We start from the raw sequence: 18,602 nt of genomic DNA on the forward strand, positions 1-18,602 counted from the left end.
ATCATTCCTCTTCCCTTCCCCTCTCGTTCCCCAGACTTCCCCGGTTTCTCCAGTTCTCCCGTTCTCAGTGTCGTTTGATGCGCCATCAATGCCTGCGTGTGCAACACTGCAAAGCCCCGCATTTTCAAACAAAATGCTCCACAGTTCTCCATGTGGATTACTTTTCGTGCCTATGACGACCCTGTGTGGGGCGGATTTAACTCTTTTTTTCTATTTTTCCTTTTATTCAATAGTATCAATTGTGCGAATTATCTTATCTTGGTGTCGCTGTTGTTAAAGATCGAAAAGGATGAAAAAATCACTCGAGTCTCGGTTGAAGTTTCCATGAGGTCTCAGAGACTATGGTGCAGTTGGCTTAGTCACCACTAGTTTTGAACAAGCGGACTGACACACTCAAATTTCAGTATTTTTCTTATCTCTCTTACAGAAAGGCTTATAATAGATACAGAAAGAGAACTGTAAGAGCAATTTCTCTCAAAGTAAAAATTGCCCAAGTAAGTTACACACGAATGGCGCACTTCCCAATTGGGAAGTGATTAGGGTTAGGGTTACCACACTCTACTGCACTAAGGGTCAGCTAAGGGTGTCTCAATGTCAGCTCAATGCTCCCTTTTGTCCATTCTGATAACAGGATATATCATCTATACATTGCATCGGGGTGCCAGGGACTCTAGAATACATCAATGAGCTTTATTCCTCTTGGAAATGCACATAAAAACACCTAAAGCGCGTCTATAATTTTCAAAATTTTTTCCAAACCCCGAATGGCGCCTGTCCCAAATAGGTGGTGACTAAGCCAACTGCACCATACCATTCGCCAGCAGCGCGGTACAAGCAGGTACACCAGGTACACCGGGCAAACTAGCAGAAGCTTCCCTGAATTTTATTTGTTCAAAAAAAAAAACCAGTCGTCTAGAAATTCTGCGTTCTTTTTGCTATATCAATCGACAATCGTTTTGCCGACGCGTTTGAACTTTAGATGGATTTAGATGGCTGGTTATGGCTGGCCACACCTGGCTCTACCTTGCTGCATTTGAGCGAACTCATCATGACAGAAAGAAACCTTTGCATCTCTACAGGCAGCTGCTGCGGTGTGCGGATAGTGCTCCGTGCAAACGCACTTGCCGTCGGATACTCTTTTACCTTCGAAAAATACGAGCCACTTTCGACCTTGCTGGATCCGATCCAATTCTAGCAACCAACGGCGGCGTAGTGCGTCGCAGAACCCTAACGCCAATGCTATACTCTGCAGGCGATGTGTTCAAGTGTGTTCAACAGCTAACCTACGTTGTTTCAATTTAGTCAGAGTACTTCTGATCGAAATCAAGGCAGTTTATGCGCTCTCGCGAGTAGCAGATCAGTCGCAGATTCAATACTTTCCTCTGTCGGTCTAGAGGCTGTATATTCTTGGTGAGTCCTGTTCACTGTCACTGTGTGGCTCATGTGGTCCCTTTTGCTCATGGATCCTCGATGTCCATCACCATGTGGTTGCGAAATTTGTGTTACTTTGCTGTGCCTCCGAGAGCATTAATGAAACGTTCTCTATTGCCCTGTAACCAGAGGAGACCTTCTTGCGAAGTCCTTTTTGGACAATTTTTCTCTATCAACATTGCCTAGGTTATGAAAATCTCCGAACATGCTCGTTAGCCCCTGACAATTCCACTTACCCTGTTTTACGCCCCAGTGCCTGCACCCTATTCTGGAAGGTCTACGTGGTTTATTGCGGTATCTGTCGGTGAATTTTGCGAAAGCGGATTCCTTCTTTGAAAGACTCAGAGCTCTTCTTCACTGGTCGTTGAACATGAGGTGTTGCGACGAGAAACCTGGTTAGACCCAATTTCATAGCTTGACAGTCATAGATGATGCAAGGTAAACTAAAGAAAATACTGGATCGTGAAGCTATCTGGAAGCAAAAAATCAAACTCACGTTGAAGTAACTTTAACCAGTTGGCAGTGACTGATATGTACCGTTTGAACACTCTAGTTGAAGTCAGGTTGAATCAACCCGTCATCTGAATATAACATCAGATTCCACATCCAAAACCCTATGTAAGCTCAAATCAGACTCAAAACTCTGGCCAGATTTAGGAAGTGTGTCAACAAGTTTTGAGATTCAATGACATCTTTCATATACATACGATGTACACGATAAGTATCGTCCTAATAGGTAACCATAACCTAAGATATTGTACAGGAGACCGTGTTGACTTTTTTTTTTTTTTGAATATCAGAGGCGACGAGCATGAGTACCCTGACGTAGAGGAGGCGAGGCAAATATTGGGTATGGCTGTGGAGAGGAGGTCGAGAGGAGTAGTCGGATACTGTCGAGAGCAGGACATATCACCATAAGTTTGAATAGGGATAAGTTAAAGCAAGATCATGATGAAGCCGGAAAGAAAGCACGGTCGGAAGGGATCAAACTACACGATAGAGGAAAGGCTAGGCAAAGAAAGCGAATAATGGACGAGACAGCAAGCATAAGTAGCAAGAAGGAAAGAATCAAAACCGAGGGCGAGCATTTTTTTTTTGAATGAGCTTTGTGCGTTGATGATGTTTTGAATGTTTAGTCGCTGTTGACCATGGAGATGGCGCCACATTCTTCGCAAAAGCTCCACATCGTTCGGTTGCCATTCAAGCCGGGCGCACAGGCGACACGCAATTTCGGAATAGTTGAGCAGTTGGTCCTAAGATCCTGTAAGCTGAAGAGAAAGATATGCAACAGCAAATATTATACCCGTGGTGTTTAAAGTCGCTATGAGGCTGGAGGAGACCGACGTTGGGCATAGAGGTTTGGTTAGATTCTAAAACATCTGGTACTAGAGAAAGAGGGTAAGGCTCGACGGAGGGATAAGAAGCTGAAAATAATATTAGAATGACACGTGGGGAAAGTAAACATTCCGTACAAGCAGGTGTGGTGGGAGAGCACGACGCGTGAGAAGAGGCAGAGCTGGCGGAAGATGTGTTGCGGAAATGGTAATGATCATAAAAAGGTTGTGCATCGCTCATCATGCAGTCAATGGTGGGCTCGTAGTTAGGGAATGGAACGAGCTTGAGTTGTTTGTTATTCTGACCAGCGCATATATGAGAACCGAGATAGAGACAATTGAACAAGAGAATGCGCGATATTTACTTTATAGGCTACATCTTCGGAGTCGCCGTCGAACTTTCTTTTCATTGCCATGTCTGAGCGCAAGTATGAGAATAAATTCGGGAGGAATAGAGATAATACGTCAACCCAGATAGAGACGTGATGGGGGCGAGAAAGCTAGCTTTGGTCACAGTTGAAGGAGAATTTATAGCAGTTCCGTAAATTTCAAGCTCCGCTCCCGCAGAAGCCGCTTTCGTTTTTGAAATGATTCTGGGAACCCTTTTTGTGTGCCTCGAACGTTCTGAACCCTCTTTTATTTTGGACCCTCGAATATCCTTGATTTGACTGCAATATTTTGCACAAGGTTTTATGTTTCAAAAATGTTGCCAGCTACTCATTTGCCCTATGGAATCAAGGCGTAATGTTTTTTTCAGGGGCTAGCTTCGGGTGCACTGCCTATCCCGGAACGGAATAAACTCCGTGCTTGTGCCGGCCGTCAGTCCAAAGAGTCACGTGCGGGCGGAATTGGTAGCACTACGCACGCCTGCCTCCAGGGTACAACCACTCACTAGTAGTAGTAATCGCTGCTATCTTCACGACCAACATGATTACTCCCCCAGATATTCCACTCCCCGAATTCCTGGACCCTGCTTTGTCGTTTCTTTCCGAGAACCTACCGCAGCCGGTTTACTCGACGTCGATATCCATCATCTCCTACGGTCTCGCGCTGGTATCAGCGCTCTTGACACTCCTTCAATCTCTAATATTCGACTCGTCAAACTGGAACGCGCAAACAATATTGCCTCCATTGTTAGCCCTTCTATCAGCCTACTTTGCGATTGTGAGTCTGTATCGTACAACGACTTGGATGCTTCGAACCACATTCTGGTTCATTAAATGGGGCACATTGTTAGCCGCAATGGCCGCAGGTGCCGGGTGGCTACTGGGGAACGGTGGAAATGCAGTAGGAACTCAAAGTGTGGTAAACACTGCGGCAGGAGTAATCTTGGATATGATCAACCATGAAGAGAAGAGTGGTGCCCGCTCAACTCGATCGTCTTCCGGTCGGAAGCGTCCCAAACCATGGGATTCTTTCAAGGATCATCGTGACTGGCAGTACAAGGAGAAGGATGGGGAGACAACGAATCATGACGCCCAAATCCTCATGGACAGCGTTCTCTCCGCCGCGGGCTCTGCAATCAAAGGGAGTAGTTGGTGGGGGGTATTCAACGGCGGAGGAGGAGAAAAGGAAGAGAAGGGTTCAGACTCGAGCTCAGTCTCACGGTAGCTTGCTTGTAGATCGTCTGGACATGTCCCTGTAACAATAGTAATTCTAATCCCTCTATAACTCGTTTCATTGTTTGAATTATTTGCGGGATAATAGATGGTCAAAACGGCAATGAAACAAGAAAACTCTATGCTTTAGTTGGAGCAGTTAGTTGCCCTTGAGTATACTGATGACTATTGAAGCATTAGTGGTCACCGGCATGTTAGTAGGGTAGATAAGGTGACGTACTGCGCTATCCGTCCCAGCTGCGTTATACCAGAAAGTCCGACAAAGAAATTGACCTGCACCAGAAGGTATGAGATAGAAAGAAGGGAAAAAGGAGAAGCAGAACATACAGCAGCTAGACTGTAGTTGACAGGTATGATCACGAAAGAATATCGAACCCAAATAAAGCCAGTCGCTGTCAAGGCTATAAGGCATTTTTAGCAAGCATTTTGGGCGGAAGAGGAATAGCAAGCTGCACACCCAAATTCTGTGAAACGCTGAGTTTGTCCGCTGGTCTATTCAAATCCTTCAAACCAGCGCCGACCAAACACCACTTCATCACTGGCCCCCAAAAGAACACCGTCTTGGGCCCTATTAGCAATCAATAACGGGTCTCTCGCATGTCCTTGTCAAGTACCTGCGGGATGATTAAAGAATTTTGCAAAAGTGGTCGCCATGTAAGAGAAGGAAGGAAGGTAGTGGAGTCGGTGCCGAAGGGCCGTATTGTGCGAAAGCGGCCGATTTTAACTCTTTCTTACCTGTTTCTTGCTCACAGTGACAAGCTTGCTTACTGACAGCATTACCTGATATCCGCCCCTCACACATGTACAGTATGCAGTGGCTCCCCGCGGGTTACTTACAAAAATAGATACGCAGAACAGAAGAGTTCAAACGAAGAACCTGACATCCGCCAAACCAAAAATGATTTAACCTTGAGATCCAGAGAATCATCAAGAACATCCACATGTCCTCAATTAACAGCGCTTGCGACGGCATTTTGCGAGCTCAAATTTCGATCGATAGGACAAAGGACCGGCTTTCTAGCATCCTGGTTCTGCAGTCCCAACCCTCGTTCCAGGAATGTGACGCAATCACAGCCTTTGCCGAGGATAAAAGGTCCGGTTTCGCTTCTCTGGCCTTTCAGAACGTCGTTTTGAACTACCACAATGTCTGCACCTTACTGGGAACCTGGAACTGCATACAAGCCCGGCGATGTCGTCCAATACGAAGGTAACTTGAGATATGAAGGTCCGAACCATGAATCTGTGCTTACTGCATCTAGGCCATCGCTACAAGATTGTTATTCCTCACACCTCTCAGGTAATCACAGCTTTCATCCTGTGACATCGTGCACTCATATGCATATCCACAGAGCGATTGGGCTCCTACCGTGACTCCAAACCTCTGGGGGCGCCTTTCCGATGAGGATCAAGGTCAATGGGGTGGATATCAGGAAAAACACCAACAGCCTGCAGCTTATCAGCCGGCTCCAGAATGTGTGTTCGAATCATCACTTTGCTGTGCGTCGAAATGCCGCTGATGACCCCACTCCGCAGTCCATCCTCCTGCTCCAGAGGGTCAGAAAGTTGACATTCAGCCCGAAGAACGCCAGAAACACTGGTACGATCTCGATGATCACAGGAAGAAGGAACTCGAGGTTTGATCTCATCCGAAGGCCACTTTCGTTTTCCTGAAATCTCTTTTCTACCATAGATCGGAGGCGGATTGCTCGGAGCCATCGGGGCTGCTGCTGCAGGCTACTACGTATACAAGCACCATGAGAAGAGCGAAGAAGATGTGATCGATGTTCCCAACTTGTATGAATCTCAACTCACGCAGTAATTCATCATAGAAAAAGGCTGATTCGTGGGCTCTTCAAAATTGGCTACATGATGCTGAAGCGCGACTCAACGAATATAAGAAATATGGACCTCGCTCCCCAGCACAATGGGTACTCAACAGAGGCAAAAATATCCCTCCTAACGCGATTGTTGTAGGACCGGAACATGATTGGATGCTCTGGATCTGCAGAGCTTATGTTGATGTTTGTCCCAAACTACCCATTCCTTTTTGGCATATTGATAATGTTCTTATAGGGTACCATCCGTAAGGATTTTCCTTGTGTTTAACAACATACCACTGAAGATACATTCTCAAATGGTAGAGGTTGGCAAGGCATCCAATGTGTTTGAAAAAGGCGCTGTCGTAGGCTATGATAACAAGGAAATACAGGTTAGTCCAAACAAGTGCCTAACAAAACGTTTTTCTGAAGATCGCTTCGCAGCTCGACACGTATGAAATCCTAGTCGGGGACATGCACGGCTTGCAATGGGTCCCTGCCAGCGGTCGTCTCAACGTCGAGAACCTCGGCCTTCGTCCAGTCGAAGGCGGTCGAGACAAAGACGGGACACCCTTGTATATCGCCCAAGGGCCTCACAAAGATGCTGTCCATCCTGGAATTGCAAGCTCCAAACTCGACGGTGAGTAACCCGTCCACATTATCAAGTCGTTCAGAACATTTACGTATGGTATATTGTTGTGTCAGGCGCCTACATCCCCTATGGCGGTAAGCAGGTGCATATTAACGAGTACCGTGTCCTGTGCTACAATTACTGAAAAACAAGAGTCACTTGGACAATGTAAACACCCTTTGTACATCTATGTAGATCGAGAGAAATATTTTGTTTTCTGAACTTTGTCCAACTGCATGTAGCGCAAGTCAATGGCGTTTTTTCGATGGTTTGTAACTACAGAGATTATAACCCATAAACTTCCCAAGGATTTGGCATGGTGTTATACTCACACATATACATACTTCCGTCAGCGATCACATATGTCGCGAGTACTGAGCGAGCGGTGAAATTGTCGATCCAAATTGGCAATTTTCATGAACAAAAGCTCTTGCACGGGTATGAAAATCTACATTGGAGAGAAGCATTCACGATTGTACAAACGAATACAGATTGCGACCAAGGGGTAGAAAGCTCGAATGAGCGGCTTTACCATGGACCACCCTTGGCCCTGAGAGAGATTTCTTCCTCCAATTGATGACCATACTCCCTCACGATAAAGACACCCCCTGCGGAAAGGACCTAGGTAAGGACAGATGCATCTCGCATGAGAATCACTTACAAAGCTCCATCAGCCAAACGAAAATGAAGACGCCGACCATCACACCCTTCACAACGTCTTCCCCTTGCTTGCAGGTCTCAATCTTGACATCGTCAGTCGAGCCGTTGATACAGGCCTCGACGACATTAGGAGAATCTTGAAAGTAGTGGTAAAGGGAGTATCCACCAGAGGCGATGGAAAAGATGAGGTGAATGGCCAATATAACGGCGTAGGACCTGATCAACGAAAGCTTGCGACAGGTAGCTCCGAAAAAGCTATCGAGGGCATTCAGTAAAAGATAGAATTATTTTTTGAGAGCAAGACTAACGCTTGAACCGAGACTATGGCGTAGACCGCATAAACAATGATTTGAACAATATACGGCCATTTTTCCTTCATGGGTACATCCCCTAGAAATTAACGGCGGTATGAGCAATTACGTTCTAATAGAATAGACAAAACGAAATTCGTACCTAGATTCTTCAATTGGACGATACCAGCAACGGTCAACAAACCACCTAAACCTACACCAAGGATGCTAATTATCTGAAATAGAACCGGTATGAGTCACTCTATCGAAGAAAGACATGAGTCGGCTCCAATACTCACGAATACACCCAATCTTACGGCTAGATATTAAAAAAGAAAGTCGATGAGAAATGAAGCAGACGAGCCCGGAGGAAAGACACTCAACGGATACAGCAACAAAAGGTATGAGAGCGCACGTAGTACGACATTTTTCGTTTGAGTCAGTTGGAATTTCTTTGAGTTGATTAATGTGGGCTTCCGGAGCCGTTCGTGTAATTGCTTGTAGACGATGAGGGGAAAGGACCAGCCTATTGCTGAACCCTGAACTGCTGCGCTGGGTATTTAAAGGCCAGCACATGGAGGCTGTGTTTTTGGCGACGATAATCAAGGGATCGCAGTGATGACCGGTGACCCGGGTGATGCAGTGATAACCAGGTGATAACCCGAGATGTTGCGTTTCATCAGTGCATAGTTGTTGCGCGCATACAGAGGCCCAAACATCCCAGAAGAGTCTCATATTGGAATACCCTACGACCTTTATTTCAAGCTATTTCAAGTACGCCACGGTTCTGGAGAAGGAAAGAAGAGGAACCTCGCACAAAATCCCAAAATTTGCTGAAATACTCGGTTCGGAGGCGCAGCGCCGACGCGACAGCTATATTGAATTCGAACAAGGCTGGCAGACAAGCAGATTCAGTATGAGCCTGAAATTACAGTGGAGTACTCTCACAAAGGCAGAAGAATCGATAGACACTAGTACTACTTATCGAGTACTTATCGAGTCGAGGTATTACAGGTTGCCCACGCGTAATAGCGTCATTTACACACTCAAATCCCTCAAAAATCAATAGTAGCAACCTTTCTTATCATCGCTTTCTTTCCTCTACTTGTGAATTCTGGTCCGCGATGTTAAATGACCGCAGATTTAACTGAATTTAACGGGAAAGCATCCAACCAGCTGGAGCAGGAATGCGGATTCTGCCACTTTCAACAGAATTCTTTCGAACTACAAGTTACCCATAGTGATAGCGTCCGGTAGAGCATTTGGACGTGAGCATTTGGCTAAGCGTGTTCGCGATCGGCAGTAGTTTCAGAGGGCCTTCTTAACACCTTCACCGAAATACTTGAATGGTCGTCTGCCTTTCAGTAAAATCATACATACACTGCCAGTACAAATCAAAGTACGGATACATTCTGGATACACTAGGATACTAAATCGAACTACGCTGCTGTTACGCACGGAACATATGGAATATTAGACGCTCAGTATAAATATAAGATGGTAAGTAGAAATCGACCAGCGACGGACGCAGTAACTGGTGACTACGAATCAGTAATGAAGGTACATGGGCTCGACACTGATGCTCCTCGAGCGTTTCTTGCCATGTTTGCTAGAACGATGGTGATGACGATGGTGCTTTTTGGATTTGGTGTATAAAACCATTTGACCCTGTTGCGAGGGCATCACCATTCCACCAGAGGGAATGTATTGCGTTTGCGGTTGAGCTGCAGTATATGGATATGGCATGGTTGGATATTGCATGCTGTTACCATATGGTGCCGACCCCATTATACTCATGCTGCGCCCACGCATAGGAAGAGTGGAAGACATGCTACTGTTCATCGGCATTCCCCCGTAACTGGACCCAAATGAGCTATCAAAGCTCGATCCATACGAGCCAGCGTTCGGTATGATGGGGATTGATGAAACTGAGGAGCGATCGTCTATGAACGGATGAGGATATACAGGAGACCGAGACCCGTGTCGAGAACGGGAACGGGGATGACGGCGAGAATACATGGTATCCGCGTCGTAAGCGTAGGGGTCGCCGTACGATGATGCATTCCCGTACGATCCATAAGATCGACCTCTGCCTTGGTAAAATTCGGCATCGTAATCATCGTGATCACGACTCTACACAGAGCGAAACTTCGATCAGAGAATATGACAAGTAAACACGAGTCGCACTAACCCAGAAAAAAATTTGAGACGCAGTGGCTGCAGCTGACTCGGCTGCCGACCGGCGTGTATAGAAATCATTTCCCCTAGCAGTGTACTGCAACAATAATGTAGCTTTATGTGGAAATTAGATATTGACAGACGAGAACACATGTTGGCAAATCAAACGACTTACTTTCCGCCATTGCGAGAGCAATCAGAGCCTCTCGCTGCCTTTCCGGCTCAGCGGATAGTGGTTCACGCATCGAACTGTGATGGATGAATTTTCTGTATGCTTCGTAGGCGGCAGCGTGTCCCAATTCCTCAGGAAGCAGTTTGTTCAAGTCACCCTGGAGGATCAGATGAGCAAAATAATTTCACATGCTAAGATGAGGACCCATACCAAACCGCCGTAAACCCTCGTGTGCCAGTGTCGAGCTTCGTTGATACCAACCCCACCATCACGATAATTTGCTCCATTCCGGGCCATATCAAATAGAGATCTGTTGTTTTGATAGTGATGTATCAACCACTGGAGCTTCTAATGATGCTAGATTGCCAGTAGTTATGCACTCACGGATCAGGATTAGAGCCTGCGGCATGGGCAGAATAAAAGTCCCAGCCATTCCCTATCCAGAAAAAAATTCAGATCAGCAACGTGTATACGGCGCGTAGCTGCATTGACCTACAGGATGGCTGCGGCTGGAATGAGGGGGCAGGAGGTGGTAGATCGAAACGGAACTGTAGGTTGTGAGCAGTCAGCGCAAGTACACCAAGAATAACGCATTCCTCTAGGTGAAGATCTCTAAGGAAACGACGCTTTCACTGGCTCAATCAATGAAGAACGAAGCAAATTAAACAAGACTATTGTGAAAGCCGGTGAAAGCTGTCGCGCGAATTCGAGTTTCCCAGAAAAAGTTCATCCAGAAAAAAATAGCGCAATAAATTGTAAAGACACGCACTTGATTAGTGCCCCAAGATGGTCGTTCGCGATAGAGACTGTAAGAGGAAGGCATTCTCTATAGTAATGTAAGACGGTGGTTGTGGTAAGAGGATGCACCGGCTAAAGGTGGAGTTCCGACGTCACATATATCCTAGGGAAGCGCCCATGCCGGCGCTTCGTCGGTATCACTGGGTTGCTCTTCCTCTTCTCTTCCTGCCTAGGGAATTCGAGTTTTTTTTTGCCGGCGGTACCTAGAGAGCCGCCCCTAGCCTTTGCTCGTGCCGCAGACGAGTAAACTAACATTGTTGTGACTGCCCCTCTGCTTTTCACTTCCCAGCTTTGAAGGCTCCAAAGTCGGCATCAGCTCACTTCCGCTCTGAATCTGCGATACACACATTCCTCTACGGAGTGTATGGAATTGCATTTGATACCTGTTGCATTAATGTAGCTGGGATCCGCGCATATAAAGTTAAAGATCGGCTAAATGAGCGAAGACTCGGTGTTTTCGACACAGGTATGTGTTTACACGTACTCAAGTACGGGTTATATATGTATCTTTTCCAGACCTTTTTCTGCGGGTATTTCTTATCTTCAAAATCTACGCTATTCTGCGTAGCATTCATTCTCTTTCTTCAAGAAAGGTCTATCTATTTTTCCGCCACCCGGATTTCCGCGGTATCGATGGAATTCTTGTCTTCCAGTATCTTCGTATCTCTCCGTCATGTTCAATATTTTATGCCAGCTTTCGCGCACGGTCAATGTTAACCATCTGTGGAATTATATCATGCATACATCCTATGTTCCCTAATCAAAACGCTGCTTCCCGTCAGTTTCTGGAGGGAATTGTACTACTAAGGACTACTCACACACTCTCAGATTACAAGGTCCACTATAACAGCATACCGTGCTGACCCAAAACCAAGGATGAATATGTACCCCGCACCTTAGACTGAGATATAGTCAGGACATAAGTTAGTACTTAAACAAGCTGAAAATAATACTGGCCTGCCGGACAGCGCCAACTACTAGACCCCTATGGGCGAGAACTCATCACGTCACTCATCATCGATGCATCACAGTCCATGATCCACTATGTAACTACACAAAAAATGCTTGAAGAAGGCAGTTCTTACAATAATCTTAGCTTCTAACGAACGACCACCGTTCCTCGGCGCCTTGGTACCAAAAATATCCGCAGATACCGAAAAACCCTCCGGGCAAAGTCTCTTTCCTTGTGGCAAGTTGTTGCCTCAGCACATAACGGGTTCTTGACGGTTTTCCAAATAGATAAATTCTTCAGCATGGACATTCCAGTTACCTGTAGAGTTTCTTCCCTTCCCTCTCTTTCGCATTTCCCATGGGCAACGTTTTGAGTGCTTATAAGACTGAGAACTGTGTCCTTCGAGTCGGCGACCTAGGCGACATCGAAGGCTTAGTTCTATCTCGGGCAGAAACAAACGGGCCTCTTGCCAGACGTTTTCTGAGCGTACCGTATGTCCTTCCTCCCACAGGTCAATATCGTTGGAGAAAACCTCGAAAGCTACCATCTGGCTACTCTTATAGTCCCAATGGCACACCACGAGACTGTACAAGATTCGGGTCGATATGTCCACAGCCAAATTACACCAAGCTTGGAAACCACGCCTTCTCAAAATATGACGAGGACTGTCTGACTTTAAATATCTGGACTCCCTCCGGGACTCCTCCTGAACAAGGTTGGCCTGTGATGCTGTGGTTTCATGGTATGTCCCTTGTACTGTCGTCCTTCTCAATTCTAATCTATTTTCAATCGAACAGGCGGCTGGCTCCAAGTGGGAGACCCCTCAGTCGATCCGAACATGGACCCTACCGAGCTTATATCAGCGACTGGAGGTGGTCTCCAATGTGTTTTTATAGCCGCTGCATACCGGCTCTCCGTGTTCGGCTTCTTGGCCTCAAACGAGCTTGCGGAAGAGGCCGCGACGCTCGGCGAATATGCGTTTGGAAATTATGGTTTATGGGACCAGCGTGCTGCTCTGTTATGGACTCACGAACATGTTCATCACTTTGGTGGTAATGCCCAGGAATTAACCCTCTCCGGACGGAGTGCGGGTGCATACAGCACGCATGCCCTTGCTTCCCATGATTTTCTGCTCCATCCCGAAGAACGGGCTCTCTACCGACGCCTTGTAATGTAAGACCCACTCCTAAAAATAAGATCTATTCGACAGAAACAGATTTCCCTCTTTTTTTCAGGTATTCAAATGCGATCCCCGCAGATCCCAAAACTGTAGAAGAGGTTCAGCCGCAATTTGACGAGCTTTTGACAGCATTCGCGATTCCTTTGTCTTTGAGCGGTTCAGAAAAGCTTGAATGCCTGCGATCGAAACCCGCTCTTGAGCTTGTTGATAAGATCATGGCATTCGATAATCACACCTTCCGTCCCATTCGAGATGGGCATTTCTTCCCTATGGACTTGTTTGCCCGATATCTAAATGGCGATTTTGCGGCAGAGTTCAAGAGACGGGGGATGTCGTTGCTGATCGGCGAGGTCCGCGACGAGGTCCGTTAAAATAAAAAGAGTTCATAGTCCCCTCGAATACTGACGCCGAAAACAGGAGACACTTTATAGACAGACTAATCCACCTAATGATCTCGACACACTCTACAAGGAAGTAGGAAACTATTATTCGCCCGCAGTTACAAGAATGATGGTGGATGCCTATGTCAATCGCAAAATCAAAGCGGATGGCGCACATCCAGACCCTGATATCAACATCGATCCTTGGAAGAAAGTTTACGGAGACATAGGTAAGTCTACACTTTTTGTCACATAGTCTGGAGCCAAACGCCTGCTGCAGTCTCGGATGGCCAAGTCCGTGCACCCTCAAGACTTCTCGTACGACAACTTCGTGATGGAGGTGTACCACTCTCTTCCGTGCATCGTTATATGATCAATTGGCGGCCTTCTTTCGTTCAGAGGGCAGCCCCGAAAGAGTTTGGCGTCGGGCATGCATTCGATAAGCCCATTTGGAATTACTCTGTCCTGCATGGACCGACCCCAGAAGAAGAGGCAACGATGAAGACATGGATTAGGGATCTGGTATGCAAACTCGATAGTTCCAAGAACGTCTCTCAACGCTTGCTTTCAGGTCGACTTTGTCCATGGGCGCCCGTTTGACTATGGTACTCGTGCTTGGGACCAGCAGAAGGTGCTCAATTTCGATGGATCCATCTCCATTGAGAAAGATCACAAGTGGGATTATCTCGTCCAGGTTGCGGACGAAATGTGTAACGCAAAGTAACGATAGGCTACGGTGGAATGAGTTTTACGCATGTTCAGGACGACAAATATACATAAAATCTAAGAATTTACGAACAGTCCTTATGATACCGTATACTACCGTATGAAGATTAGCCAACTTCTTTTCGCCCATCGAAGCGATGGCTAACTATCAATCGAAATTTTTGAACGAGGTTTAAGCTCTTTCCTCTATCAAGCAATTTTTCAAAGGTTTTTTATGATTAAACCTGACCCTCTTGGCACTGCACTTACTATAGATTTGCAGATTAATGCTAAACTTGTAAGTTTCACATTGGCCCAAGTCTTACAGTCTTCGAGTCAATTACATTTGTTGTAAATACGGTAGAATCTTTCAACGCCCCATGGCCTCTGTTCTTTTACATATGCGTAAAGCTTCCAAACCATGCGAACTCGTCGATTGTCTCAGGAAGGTCTCAGGATAATTGAGACGGGTTGCGTGGAGTACGCCAGAATACACCATTGCTCATTCGAGCACATTTAAGAGTGGTATGTATGTCACGATAACTACATAGTTACTGTATGTATGTATACACCTAGGAATGAATAAGAAAAAACGACATCAATTGAAGGAAGTCCAGAGCGCAGGTGATACAAAATAACGACGACAGCGGCGGCGACAAATGCGAGAAGATAGGACACAGTACAACGATAGCGGGAATAGAAATAACGACTAAACACCGAGGATTGAAATTCATACGCTTGCAATATGAGAATTTTGCAACATGGATCCATTGACATTGTAAGCACTTTCTCCACCATCTCCAGGCCAGAACCAAGCGTTGCATCCACTTTCATAATGAGAAAGTTGAGAACCTATCATGTAATCAACAACCTCCTGATCGGGTGTCTGAGGTATATATGAGTTCGGTGCATCCTGATACACAGAATCCATCTGAAAATCGGGTCTAAGAGATTCTTTTGGAAGGATGTCCACATTAGGGTAGGGCGTAACTTCTGACGGAGAGTAATGTCTAGGAGAAATGGACAATGAAGTGTGTTGATGCGGGAGCATGCTATAATGGGAGGGTAGCGAGTTAACACTGCTGTCCTCCAGCTCGTGGGTTGAAGGTATATTGGAAATGGGAGACATTGAGAAGCTAGCTATCGTGGAACCATCAGACAGGGCGTCCGGAGGGGTTGCACTGGATCGCTGATTTGATAATGACGGCGAACACGAAATATTCCGCGAGTCTTTTGACGGTCCACGGGAAGAGGCCAAACAAGACGATGTTGTACTCGTTGCGCGCGCATTCAGCTGTTCTGATCCCTTGCGAGTCCACCGAGAAAGGGTGGCATGAAGATGGGTCTGAAGGGATCTGACGGATGAATGCATACCGGGGATGTTTGCTGATCCACCAGATAATACTCTTCCAGCCAAAGCGAGGCGTGAAAGAGTGGGTCCGGAAACAGACTTTTCTCGATCCGCCAAGGCAAGATCCACTGTCGCTTGTAAAAATCCAGCAAATATGACGATGTAAGAGGCACGGCTCAAAGGATAGTATCGGTCATACATTGTGAAGATGTGGTTGATTTCGATGGCGGCACGCTCGCACGTAGGGATAGCTTCTAGCACGGAAGGGGACTGATCCAAACCAGCAGAAGACTGAAAGAAGGGACGATACAACAAGATCCACATGAGCCGGACCAAAAGGCTGTATGAGATCAGCAGAATGAAAGCAGTCACTAAAGGCAGAACTGACTTCAGTTGCATAATGTGTGGGGGCGGAGAAACTTCCAATGGGGCCCTGAGATCCAGCATCACCTCAGGGCACGCCTCCTCCTGCCATTGAAGCATTCTTTCTCGCATATCTGCAACAAACTCCCGAGTCTGTGTAGAGCGCAACTTTTGGGTACGATACAAATGTCGGTGAATTTGGTCCAAAAACTGTAAGGAGTAAAAGACTTGTTTTGAGCTAGGGAAATGATCGAGCAACATTACCTGATTAGCTCTACACGTCCTGAGTAAAAAGCGGTTAGATGGAGTCACTCATGATCAGGAAATGGCCTACTCATAGAAGCATTTCATTTCATGACTTGGTTGTGGCGCATAGGAGAACAGGGAAGGGGGCGAATCCGCACACAGAACAGGGATCCACAAATCCGAGCTAGATGTCGGTTCTGAAGAGAAATTATGAATGTCTTTAGATCTTGACCTGTGATTGTTAGGACTAAAGACTAACCAGGGAAGGGAGGTGCATGTTCTTCTGAGTTCAGTAGAGGGGTGCGGTTCAAGGCTAAAGATATGAGTCTAAAAAGTTTGAGTACACGAAGATCTGTGAAGCAAAGGAAGCACAAACTTGTCCCATATGAAGGCGGACCAGAACACTCTAGACCTCATTTGTCGCTGAATAAAGATACGATGTTCACGTTGAGGGTCGTTGCGATCGATGGAGGTAGATGGAGCTTTGTCCAAATGGCATCCCAGATCTGTTTGACGGTAGGAAGAAACAAGAATATGAGATCGAAACTACTAACCCATCATCATCGCAATCGCTGTTGAGCTCAGGTTCCATGCTTGGGCATACATACCTCGAGCAGCGTCATGAGACGCCAGTAACATCAAACCTGTTGAATACTTGAGTAATGCCCCAGCAACGGTTCATCATTACGAGCTTGCCTTGGACAGTCGGAATACTGCTGGGTCGGCTTAATTCAGCGGCCAGCAGATAATGCGCTTTCGCCTGTTGACGTTGGCAATCATGAATATGATCAAGACATGCAAAAAACGCAACGCAAACTTACCGCATATTCATGGACTCGGTCTCGAAGTATAGGAATGTGCCTGACCGTGTGAGCGCATATAGCATACTTGGTGAGTGGACAATAAACATCAATACATTGTCGTATTTGCACGAGAAAGGACTTGCGAGTAAGAAGGGAGAGTAGTACTTGGAGTCATTTTCTTCAAGGGCACCTAGAATCACGATGAGTATCGGACGTATGCCCGTATCGAAAGTGACACTCACGTTCGAATATTGCTCGGTGCACTATTCCATTTCGTGGACCTTGCCAGCTGAGAAGTTACATCCCGTTAGACGTGGGAGGTTTCAACTAGTCAAAACACACCAAAAATAATTGTCAAAAAGCAATTTACGGTCCGCAGGATTAGCTATGATTAATAGATTAGTTTCGAAAGAAATAAAAACAGGAATAGCGGATGCTGACGGCCTTCGGCAGTGACACCAGTAGGAAATGAATTTCCGATCCAACGATCAACCCATGCAGATATATTGGCTTGAAGAGTTGTTGTCGATTGAATGCTCCGATCTACTGACAGCTCATCCTCTCCAGTTGTTTCTGAGTCATCAGGAGTCGCCGGCTTTAACGACAGACGAAGGGCAGACTCCGGCTGCAACGATTTTTCCGCCTGGAAGATAAGTTAGGTCTAATCAAGCGTTCTAAGCGACTGTTCAAACCGATTGTCCATCTTCTTCTTCAAGGTCACCTTGTAGATTTGTGTTCTGACTATTATCTGGCCATAATTTGGGTTTCTTGAACGATCTATGGCCTCTACTTGGAGCGTCTCTCAGTAGGGATAATTGGGGCTCGTCGTCCTCATCTTCGTCAAAGTCAACACCGTCCGTTCTTGATGAGCGGCCACTGAGCTTGTGCGGTAACTTTCGTACGGCATCCTTGGAACCTGATGATCCATGATCGTCGATCCACTGATTGAGCATACGCTCTCTTTCACTGTCACTTGCGTCGGCCAAGTGTCGTATATAGCTGGTAAGAAATTAGACGTTGTTTAACACAGATAAGACAAAATCACATACGCGCGTAGCGTATCTACCTCCGGCAGCGCTGGGCTCGAGTTTGTTGTAGCGACCGCTTTCCTGGCTCGGAGAAAAGATCCATTGCTATCGAGAGGAAGTTAGCTCATCCAATAGCGGCGGAGAAGAGCGCGACAAACGGAGGGAAAACACATTTCACGCCGACCTCACCACAATGAGTGCAGAGGCTGTTCCCATTGGAATCGCGGCCTAAAACAACCTCAAAAGTCATTGCAATATTCTGAGATGGAGATAAAAACCATTCTTTCCTGGACACTTGCGCTGTTAGGTTTTCATTTCAGTAAACGTAACCAAAGATAAATTTTCAGTGGACCAGAAATTGAAGGAAACGACTGAACGAGCTTTGACTTTTAAAGTCAAGTTAGTCAAGTTACTTTGAGCCGATGACACAAGCTTTTGGATTCAACTTGACAGCGACATTATAGTGGAATCCAAAAGCTATCGTCAGGCGCACTAGAAACCCTCGAGCCCTTTCACACATCCGTTTCCCAGCGCACTGGAAATATACTGAAGGAAGCCGGCCCTCACCTTGCGTCGTCTGCACAGTTCACAAGATGCACCATAACGTCTTTTGGTGCGAACGGGAATGTGTTCACCGTGCTGATCTTCGACAGGAGAGACGGGA

The 18,602-nt window shown here is 46.3% G+C and overlaps 9 protein-coding genes across 9 annotated transcripts; 4 read left to right on the forward strand and 5 right to left on the reverse strand.

Annotated features, from left to right (window-relative positions):
- Positions 1–2,451: 2,451 nt before the first annotated feature.
- Positions 2,452–3,436, reverse strand: C8R40DRAFT_219682 (uncharacterized protein). The gene is made up of 4 exons (XM_046234380.1): positions 3,131–3,436; positions 2,904–3,066; positions 2,735–2,855; positions 2,452–2,684 (listed from the first exon to the last, which is right to left on the reverse strand). The coding sequence occupies exons 1-4, from the start codon at positions 3,179–3,181 to the stop codon at positions 2,564–2,566; spliced, it is 456 nt and encodes a 151-aa protein (XP_046086250.1). The 5' UTR covers positions 3,182–3,436; the 3' UTR covers positions 2,452–2,563.
- C8R40DRAFT_1105152 (uncharacterized protein) lies at positions 3,263–4,432 on the forward strand. Its single transcript, XM_046228100.1, has one exon. The coding sequence runs from the start codon at positions 3,693–3,695 to the stop codon at positions 4,374–4,376; it is 684 nt and encodes a 227-aa protein (XP_046086251.1). The 5' UTR covers positions 3,263–3,692; the 3' UTR covers positions 4,377–4,432.
- C8R40DRAFT_1105153 (UPF0041-domain-containing protein) lies at positions 4,433–5,073 on the reverse strand. The gene is made up of 5 exons (XM_046228101.1): positions 4,999–5,073; positions 4,842–4,952; positions 4,712–4,785; positions 4,605–4,657; positions 4,433–4,549 (listed from the first exon to the last, which is right to left on the reverse strand). Exons 1-5 carry the CDS (start codon positions 5,036–5,038, stop codon positions 4,504–4,506), a joined length of 324 nt encoding a protein of 107 aa, XP_046086252.1. The 5' UTR covers positions 5,039–5,073; the 3' UTR covers positions 4,433–4,503.
- Positions 5,074–5,527: 454 nt separating this feature from the next.
- C8R40DRAFT_1190052 (carbohydrate-binding module family 12 protein) lies at positions 5,528–7,214 on the forward strand (the record flags this gene model as incomplete). Its single annotated transcript, XM_046233042.1, has 9 exons — positions 5,528–5,591; positions 5,644–5,681; positions 5,734–5,857; positions 5,918–6,018; positions 6,075–6,158; positions 6,214–6,405; positions 6,507–6,593; positions 6,646–6,841; positions 6,907–7,214. 9 exons carry the CDS (start codon positions 5,528–5,530, stop codon positions 6,975–6,977), a joined length of 957 nt encoding a protein of 318 aa, XP_046086253.1. The 3' UTR covers positions 6,978–7,214.
- A 146-nt stretch (positions 7,215–7,360) lies between these two features.
- On the reverse strand, positions 7,361–8,209 carry C8R40DRAFT_1069645 (uncharacterized protein; the record flags this gene model as incomplete). Its single annotated transcript, XM_046226135.1, has 6 exons — positions 7,361–7,440; positions 7,494–7,747; positions 7,801–7,882; positions 7,946–8,018; positions 8,082–8,101; positions 8,173–8,209. 6 exons carry the CDS (start codon positions 8,207–8,209, stop codon positions 7,361–7,363), a joined length of 546 nt encoding a protein of 181 aa, XP_046086254.1.
- A 922-nt stretch (positions 8,210–9,131) lies between these two features.
- On the reverse strand, positions 9,132–11,021 carry C8R40DRAFT_1105160 (uncharacterized protein). The gene is made up of 7 exons (XM_046228102.1): positions 10,902–11,021; positions 10,629–10,680; positions 10,517–10,568; positions 10,343–10,442; positions 10,136–10,289; positions 9,974–10,074; positions 9,132–9,915 (listed from the first exon to the last, which is right to left on the reverse strand). Exons 1-7 carry the CDS (start codon positions 10,953–10,955, stop codon positions 9,331–9,333), a joined length of 1,098 nt encoding a protein of 365 aa, XP_046086255.1. The 5' UTR covers positions 10,956–11,021; the 3' UTR covers positions 9,132–9,330.
- Positions 11,022–11,653, forward strand: C8R40DRAFT_1105164 (uncharacterized protein). Its single transcript, XM_046228103.1, has 2 exons — positions 11,022–11,396; positions 11,447–11,653. Exons 1-2 carry the CDS (start codon positions 11,367–11,369, stop codon positions 11,645–11,647), a joined length of 231 nt encoding a protein of 76 aa, XP_046086256.1. The 5' UTR covers positions 11,022–11,366; the 3' UTR covers positions 11,648–11,653.
- A 273-nt stretch (positions 11,654–11,926) lies between these two features.
- C8R40DRAFT_1105167 (alpha/beta-hydrolase) lies at positions 11,927–14,339 on the forward strand. Its single transcript, XM_046228104.1, has 7 exons — positions 11,927–12,119; positions 12,170–12,624; positions 12,680–13,055; positions 13,118–13,424; positions 13,480–13,672; positions 13,723–13,964; positions 14,014–14,339. Exons 2-7 carry the CDS (start codon positions 12,240–12,242, stop codon positions 14,164–14,166), a joined length of 1,656 nt encoding a protein of 551 aa, XP_046086257.1. The 5' UTR covers positions 11,927–12,119; positions 12,170–12,239; the 3' UTR covers positions 14,167–14,339.
- A 962-nt stretch (positions 14,340–15,301) lies between these two features.
- C8R40DRAFT_1069648 (uncharacterized protein) lies at positions 15,302–18,041 on the reverse strand (the record flags this gene model as incomplete). The annotated part of the gene is made up of 16 exons (XM_046226136.1): positions 15,302–15,492; positions 15,522–15,838; positions 15,887–16,071; positions 16,126–16,144; positions 16,196–16,304; positions 16,367–16,434; positions 16,484–16,613; positions 16,716–16,751; positions 16,783–16,867; positions 16,929–16,994; positions 17,024–17,100; positions 17,153–17,199; positions 17,253–17,295; positions 17,352–17,553; positions 17,603–17,909; positions 17,977–18,041. The coding sequence occupies 16 exons, from the start codon at positions 18,039–18,041 to the stop codon at positions 15,302–15,304; spliced, it is 1,947 nt and encodes a 648-aa protein (XP_046086258.1).
- Positions 18,042–18,602: the final 561 nt, after the last annotated feature.

Source organism: Lentinula edodes (genome assembly GCF_021015755.1).
Source record: "Lentinula edodes strain Le(Bin) 0899 ss11 chromosome Unknown C8R40scaffold_18, whole genome shotgun sequence".
NCBI classification, from domain to species: domain Eukaryota; kingdom Fungi; phylum Basidiomycota; class Agaricomycetes; order Agaricales; family Omphalotaceae; genus Lentinula; species Lentinula edodes.